The sequence below is a fragment of the Peromyscus leucopus genome, unplaced genomic scaffold (genome assembly GCF_004664715.2).
Source record: "Peromyscus leucopus breed LL Stock unplaced genomic scaffold, UCI_PerLeu_2.1 scaffold_1177, whole genome shotgun sequence".
Classification (NCBI taxonomy): domain Eukaryota; kingdom Metazoa; phylum Chordata; class Mammalia; order Rodentia; family Cricetidae; genus Peromyscus; species Peromyscus leucopus.
Window position 1 is genome coordinate 1 of NW_023504311.1, and position 8,552 is coordinate 8,552.

The 8,552-nt window shown below is 39.3% G+C and overlaps 1 protein-coding gene across 1 annotated transcript; it reads right to left on the reverse strand.

Moving 5' to 3' along the window:
* Positions 1–602: 602 nt before the first annotated feature.
* LOC114686695 (cytochrome P450 7A1-like) lies at positions 603–5,414 on the reverse strand. The gene is given in 5 exon segments (XM_037201701.1): positions 603–952; positions 1,980–2,148; positions 2,151–2,565; positions 3,340–3,580; positions 5,145–5,414. Coding segments are annotated over 5 exon segments (1,143 nt in total). The 5' UTR covers positions 5,225–5,414; the 3' UTR covers positions 603–714.
* Between the last annotated feature and the right edge of the window lie 3,138 nt (positions 5,415–8,552).

Genomic DNA, 8,552 nt, shown 5'->3' on the forward strand with positions numbered 1-8,552 from the left:
GCATACTGACAGAGAAATATCTTCCCAAGCATTTTCTGAATCTACCACTCAGTGTTTAGGAAATCCCATTTTCAGCTGTTCAGTATCTGATGGTGTGAAATGACACCCTGCTTCTAGGTAAAGGAATACAGGAGCAAACTAAACTCAGCATTGCTGGGGTCTAGGAGAGGTCCAGTCCTGCCTTCCCGCCTCTAGTGTCAGCTGCCCTGTTCCCAGGGTTCACACCATGATTGTGTGCACAGTCACAAATGCTTAGCTCTTGTGAGTGAAGGTACGCGTCCAAAGCAAAGTGACCAGTCCACCTCCCAAACCAGGCAGCGCTGGATCGAGGCTTTGTTGCTAATAAGCTAAACTGCCCTCAAAGCATATGTGGCCTTCTGTCCTTCACAGAAGAGGGCATAAAAAGAAGATTGTTTTACTATAAGCATGTGGCACTTCTGTATTTTAGAAAATACAGAAACAAGGGAAGAAAAGCCTTAGTCACACCACCCAAGCCGATCATGCTTTCCTGATCTACCTTGTTTACACTTAATTCCATGCTTCCTTAATCCTGAGTTCATGGTTTTGGAGTACTAACAAGGAGGCAAAGGACACAGAGCAACTGAGTATCAAAAGTCCTATTCCAGTGTTGCCACTGTTCCAGCCTTTGATTCCAGCATCATCCCACCCCCTGGGACTCAGTCCCTTGCTTGTTAGATAAAAATGGTAATGTCCCTAGTTATCAGGCTGTTGCAGGGTTAGCATAATATCAAGAATGTAGTACAATATATGTTGAGCATCATTGCTGGTGATGTAACTGAGAGGTAGCATGGGAAGCACACCTAGTACTGGCAGGTCATTCAGTTGCATTTGATCCAAATAAATGGCATTCCCTCCAGGGCTGGGCTTTTGGCCAGCACTCTGTAATGCTCCAGTCACTTCTTCAGAGGCTGCTTTCAATGCTTCAGGATTCCTATGAAAAGAGACATACGGAAAATATTTCCTTATTCAGAAATATGCAAGTAAATAAGAACTCCATTTCTCTCAATGAGGTGATCATGTTACCAGGAAGTATGCAAGGGGAGTTGATCACGGTACCAGGGATTATGCAAAGTGGCATTTCCATTTACTTCTGCTGTATTCTGAACTGTATTTGTGTCCTTGAATTCATGAAGGGACATTAGAGGGGCTTTGTTATGTAAAAGCAAAGCTTTGGTCAGGTCTGTATAAACCAATGAGTGTAATAAAGGCTAGACATTGATGTGATGACTATAGTAACTCAGAAGGAATATTTCACCTAACATACAATTACAAGGTATTGGTTACTTCCCAAGTAGAAATTCAAATTTATTCTTAAAATTCTTATCATGAAAAAAAAATTCATATCATGGCTTCAGAACACTTCTGTTATTTCCATTTATGTTACTATTTTTGAATGGTGAGATAAAGGATACTTCCATCAATGCATGGAAATTTGTTGGAGGCTGTTTGAATTCCACTTTACCTGACTACAGTGAACTGAGCCTCAGAAATGTTTGACTAACACATAGCTGTTTAACTTAAAATATGACTACAGTTCATAGGTGATATAAAATTGATGTTGCAACTCTGTAAATCTGCGAGACAGGAGGGAAACGGAATGTTCAAATTAATAAGGAGTGGCCTCTGTCCTTAGGACATCCACAAGTCAGTCATCATTTAAAATGTTTTTATCATGATGAAGATTGCAGTCACAAATTTAATTTGACATTAAGAGGAAGGCTGTGGGCTTAAAGAGCAAGACTGGATCTTGACAAGTGCTGGTTGATCCGTTCTGTGGCTTCTGGGACATCCCTTCAGTGGGACTGTGTTCTTACAAAATGCTGCTTTTGTTATGCATATGTTAAACATGGCACTGAGTATCACGTTCTTGACCAAGGGCAAAGAAAGCTCTACTAGTCTTTTAGTTAAAATTGTAACTTCTGTTACTATGAATAATAAACACTTAAATTGCTAGTCACCTGATCATTTGAAACAAGCTCCAGAAAGTTGCAGGAATGGTGTTTGCTTGAGATGCCCAGAGGATAACGAGGTGTGTCTTGGCCTTCTCCATGTCGTCAAAGGTGGAAAGAGTGTCATTGAGAAACATGCGCAGACGGATCAGTTCAGAGACCTGGTCCCTCACAGAGAGTTCTCATGCTTCAAACTCTCAGCCAGCTTTTCCCGGGCCTTATGTGCCGTCTTGAACAAGTGAATAGGAAGGCCTGCTGCTAGCGCTGGAAAGACTTGATCAAACTGCTTGAAGTTGTCAAGGTTGTTTAGAATAAGCGCTCTTTGTGTGTCTGGCTTTGAAGGATCTCTGCCAAACAGAGTTAGATATCCTGCTTCAAACATCACTCGGTAGCAGAAGGCGTACATTCCTTCGGTGACCCAGGCAGCACTCTTTGATTTAGGAAGGCCAGGCCGCCTCATGACAGAATGGAGGTTTTGCATCATGGCTTCAGAGAGTGAATGCAAAGCTTCTCCCTGGAGGGTTTTTGTAAAAGTGTTGTTTATGTTTTCCGTGGTATTTCCATCATTTGGGTCAATGCTTCTGTGTCCAAATACCTGGCAGAAAATAAAATCCATCAAAGAGGGAGGGGCTAAACCTGAGCTAGCCACTGTTAAGAAATGGCTGGAAGATAGATTTAATACATTCATACTTCTCTGTCATACTTCTCTGTCTGGTTTTCCCATATCGATTCACAGCACTTTTCAAAGGCAGAGTAAGATATACTTTTCCTTTAAGGTCGAGTTTAAATCCCAGCTTTTCAGGGAAGCTTCTCTGGACTACCCTATCATCTTTGATGTAAGACTAACTTGATGTTCATTTATCTTTACCTTTTTATTCTCTGTAGATGCATTTTAACCAGACTTCAATCTACTTAATGACAGAGACTGTCTGATATTTTCTTGTAAAAATTCAGTAAGTTGTTTTCTCTAGAATAGAGATTCTTGATAACATCTAAATGATGCTTAAATATACAGTCTACTTCTTAAATTAATGAAATATTTGTGTGCATGGATGTGGTAACAGTTGTATTGAATGTTAAGTCTACCAGCACTCTACTCTGAGTCTTTATAGACAGCATTGAGGTTATGAATCTGTACCTTCCTTATTCACAGTGTCATCTGGCTCAGTAAGTACTTACAAAATGCTTAATTTGTGTATGTCATCATCAATTTCAAATTTACATCGACCTTGAATTTTTAATACTTAGTACCAAGAGACTTCCTGATATTATGTTCCCTCTATCTTACAATCTAATAACACTGGAACAACTAAATAAACTAATGCATTAACAGACTAGGAAACAAACCAAATCTGTATAAATTAGTTACCTTTGCAGAAGTAGTGTAATGAAATTTTTTCCAGTCAAAATATTTTCCATGACATAACACCTTATGGTATGACAAGGAGTTTGTGATGAAGTGGACATATTTCCCCATTAGTTTGCAGGTAAAGACATGACCATGCTTCCTTTGATTGGCTCTCAGGAACTCAAGAGGATTGGACCCAAATTTCAGAGCACAACCCAGGTATGGAATCAGCCCATTTTCCAGTGGAGGTTCCCCTACTTTCCTGTAAGACAGATTTGAGAGATATGGAAAATCACATGTTTGGAATTTTTATGAAAATCGGGTTTTTACTGGTTTCTACCACTTATTTCAAGCTTCATAACTAGAGTTCATTGATACTTCTTGTGATAGTTACTCCATTCTTTTACTTAAATAGTGGGTTTTTTAGCCTATTAAGATATTGGTGAAGGTGATTACTAAATCTACCCACTCATCAATCCATCTACCAACCCATCCATCAGTCTATCCACCACTATATATATGTACATACCTACATTCATCAAGCACTCATTAAATTGTTTACTACATCTATGCCAATAGTGTCAATATAACCAACAAGATTCTTGCTCTTTTTGTAGCAATGAAGCTATTATCTAATGCTTAAACCCATTCAATGAATCATTTGTCCAAATGCCTAAAATGTTTCATTTGTTCCCTTTCTTTGAAGATGTGAAACACCAAATAACAGAAAAGGCTACATGAATGAAGTTTTTAAAATCTACACAACTTAAAAATATTGGCGGGGCTGGAGAGATGGCTCAGAGGTTAAGAGCACTGCTTACTCTTCCAAAAGTCCTGAGTTCAATTCCCAGCAACCACATGGTGGCTCACAACCATCTGTAATGAGATCTGACGCCCTCTTCTGGTCTGTAGCGATATGTACAGACAGAACACTGTATACATAATAAATAAATAAATCCTTAAAAAAAAATATTGGGATTCTGGGGTCTGGAGGTGTGGCTCAAGGGTGGCGCTCTTGCCTAGCACATATGAAATCTTCCATTTGGTTCCCAGCTCTGAAAAGAAGGGCATTATTATTCTGTGATAATATTTGAAGAGAATAGGAATCCCATTTGAAAAATCAGAATATTATAAAATGAAGTTGGGGGAGATAAGCATTGGCAGATTGTCAAGTATAATTTACTGATATTCAGCTCTCTTAAATGTTTTATTAGAAATTATAAGCTTACTTATTTTCCAACATGAACTACTTATCTCTTGTCAGAATAACTGAATATAATTGATTTTTCCTTTCTTAACATTATGATAAGCTGTTTAATTAAAACTGGAAACTATCAGACATGACTTAAAATAACTCAAAGAGCAAATAAATTTTTAAAAGTGAGACAACAGACAGCAGTCTACCTCACTGAAGATATGCTGGGGTATTTCCATATTTTAATGTTGACATAACAAAAAACCCAAATGAACACATGCTTAGCCAGAGCATCTATTCAGTTCATATAATACAAAGAACCCTTCCAAATATCACCCTTGCTAAATGCACTCTTCCCAGCTTAGGTTTTTTTCCACACATTCTCACACAAACATGCATCAATAATTTATACATTTTTTTAGTTATGTTTAACAAGATCTGCATGACTATCAGTGTATGTGAATATTCAAAGGGAAACTGTCTACATCTTGTCAGGTTTAGTCAAAGAAGAATTGCTTTAAATTTTAGATAAAAATACTAATGTACTAGTATTTTTAAAAACTGTGTAATAGTGAAGGTAAAGAATGACAGAAACAAGCTAAAAGATAAATTCAAGAAATTCTTTTCATACCTTCTCCTTATGCCAAAGATAACCCATATGCAGCAGCATACTACCACAGCAATTCCCCAAATCAAAGAGATAGTCATCATTTTGCAAAGCAGGAAGAACTCCCAAGGTCTGTGCTTAGCCAGGTAAGGCTGCCCCCAAACAGTGGCTCAAACTAGACTTTTTATATGCATAGGACCATGGTCCAATAACTTGAACTTGGGTGACCAAAGCAAACAACTAACTATTTGTCCTCCTGTTAGAAAAAAGAAAAAATAGTATTACCTGGCCTTGAACTAAGTCCATAGTAACAGAAGATGTTCCAAAACAAGCAGAGGGCTGCAATATTCGATAAGCCAAAGATCTGTCCCTCGTGTGCTGACATAACATTCAGGCCCAGGGACAGCAGCTAACATTGTGCTTCTGCGTATGTAAAAAGTAGAAGTAAACATGCTACAAATGAGTGCATCCATTAAAGACATTGAGCATGATATAAATCAAAACAGGCAGAAGCTTTTCATCATGGTCGGTTATGTTGTGACCTTTTGGGGGCATTAATTTAAATAATTTTCCAGAAATATACAGCAACCAATCCAAAGAATGAGAACTGGGTGGGACAATTTTCTTCTTTGATTGCCTGGTGTATTTACAATTCACAGGTGTTTCATGTGCACTGTGACATGTTACTGTCATCATCCAAAAGAAAACTTCTCTCTGTACCTCATCTTCTGGGTAGCCACAGCTTGTTTTGAGAATACAGTCTTTACCAAATGCTACTTGTAATTAAGATGTAGTTTACTTCAAGCAAAGACTAAAACACTTCTTGGTAGAAACGTAAATACGAATTCATGATTTACCTCTTATGCCACTTGCACTATAAAACTGCTATACATCCTCCCCAACTTGATTCAGTGTAATCTTTTATTCTATTCTGGAAATTGAACCTATGGTCCTCTTTCTTCACGGCAAGCACTCTACCACTGAGTTACACCCGAGCTCCCTATTTAACACAACGTATTAATTGAGCTGTTTTTTTGTTTTTGTTTTGTTTTTTTTTTTTTTTTTTTTTTTTTTTTTTTATGTTCCAGGAACTCTTTAAAGATATTCTGCTTTCAGGTATTAACAAGATAGGGAGGTTCATGACTGTCATGAAGATTGCATTCTAGTGGGAGACTGGTGGTAAAAATATGTGTTGTACATACATAAAACGAGGTGGAGAGACCCATTGAGGGTGAAGGAGGCTTGAGCAGACTGAACAGAGAACTCTTCCCAAAGAGAGGACATTTTGAGATGAAACAGCAAAGGCGGAAGTTCCTGAGTGGAGGGTGAACTTGACTTGCTAAAAACCAGAAAGAAGTAGCATCAATTAGAGCAGAGTGATAGGAAATGGGGTTGGGTTAAAATAAGAGACAAAAAGATAAGCAAAAGCTGATTCCTACAGGGATGCCTCGGAGAAGGGAGAGGATCATGGAAGGCAATAGGTCAGTATACTGTTGTGAACATTTGAAAAATCCACGGGAAAATGTCAAATTGACAACTGAATGTAAGAATCTGAGGTTGAGTGGAGGGAGAACATTGGAGATGTAAATCTCAAGGCCATCAGCATTGGATTGATAATTAAAGTCAGAGACCCTCGGCCCTCACCGAATGAAAGTGAAGCAGATGCAGTAATTAGAGTATGACACCAGGTCACATGAAACCAGGCCACAGTGCATTCTATTCCTCAGTGTCAGTCGGAGCAGGGGAAGGGGAGGAGAAGAAAGGATGAAAGGAAGATAGATAAAACGTACATACATATATGTCTCCAGATACATATCTATATGAGGTATATATACACATGTTAAGTCATTGCTCTTAGTGTGTGCTTAGAATTCTACAACATAAAGCTATTCTACAGGACAACTTATTCAACTAGTTTTCTATTGGTAAACATTTGAGTCCTTTCTAGTTTTTACTGTGGACTCCACGCTTGATAGTTTTTGCTCCCTAAACAGAGCCCACAGATCCTTTATTATGTGGTTTATGACCATAATCATTAACATCAGTTTGCTATGCAGCAGGAAAGATTTTTCTCAGAATCTATGAGACCTCCTAATGCTTTCTGCACATTAAGTATATTTATATTTGCTTTTATAAGATGACATATTTCTTCTCACATGGCTCTTGAGGAGCCTAACCCTTAAGCATCCAATCACCACAGATTAAATGGGAAACAACAATCTCAGATCCACACCAAACCATCTCTCCAAAGTCACCTGTCTCCTAAATCACAGCAGACAAAAATGGACAGGAGAAGCCTCTTAGTACTGTCTTTACAACTTCCCATGAACCTGTAATTCTCTGGAGATAAGGAGGTCTCAAAATGAGAAGGGGAAAAGTCATCTCATAGCCTGGGCAAGCTTCCTGCAGGCCGGTTTTCTTTACCCCCACTCAGAACTCTTTCCAGTGGGGCCTGGCTGCTGTTTATCTTGATGTATCTTATCCTGTCCTTTTCTTTTTACCACCTCATTTGTAACACCTTCCCTATGTCAACACCTGAGCACACACATGAGACATGCACACGGGACAGTGGAGACTTTGGAGATGCACACATACGGAGACAGGTTCACACGACAGTGGAGACGAAGAGTCAGACTTCGGCACTGTTCTTTGCTCAGCACAGGCTATGGCTTTCTTTCTAAGAAAGCCCAATTGCTGCTGCTGTGTATTCACAAACCAACATCCAACAGCTTCTAATCTGGGCTGGAAATTCTAATGCTTACTACAGTCGAAACTACTAGCAGACTTCAAGAAATATCTAACCAATTTTTTGATAATACAGTGCACGAAGTTTTATGCCTGAGTTTAGTGACTTGGTTTGTTTTTAGCATACTACTTGGTACTCTGCAGTGTTCAGTGAATTCTGCCTCAATGCACAACTCTTTTCCTTAGTTCCCTGTTTCGGTGGTAAATTTTTATTACTCTCTGTATGTGCCTCTCCTGTCTCTGTCTGTGCCTGCCCCCACCGCCCCCCCCACACACAGAGCGGCACCTATTGCGTGCCCGCACTGAGCTAGCACTGGGGACACAGTAAACACAGCAGTGACCCTGACCTATGGAGTTTCTATTGAAGCAGTGTCAGTCAGCAGGTGCCCTGAAAAGACAGGGTTATTGTTGCCAGGAGACCTGACATGTCAAGTTGAGTTTATTTTAACCCCAATGCTTCTTTTGTATGTCAGTTTCTTCTTCATTTGTGTAGGATATTATAGAAGAGCATAAGTCCTGTTGTTTGGAAGAACTTGATCTTGGTCTCAGAGATTACAGGACCCAGTAGCCCACCATCATACACAAAAATGGACAAAACAGGCTGGAGAGATGGCTCAGCGGTTAAACACATTGCAGAGAACCCCTGTGTGGCTCCTAGCACCCACACAGGAAAACTACAACTGCCTG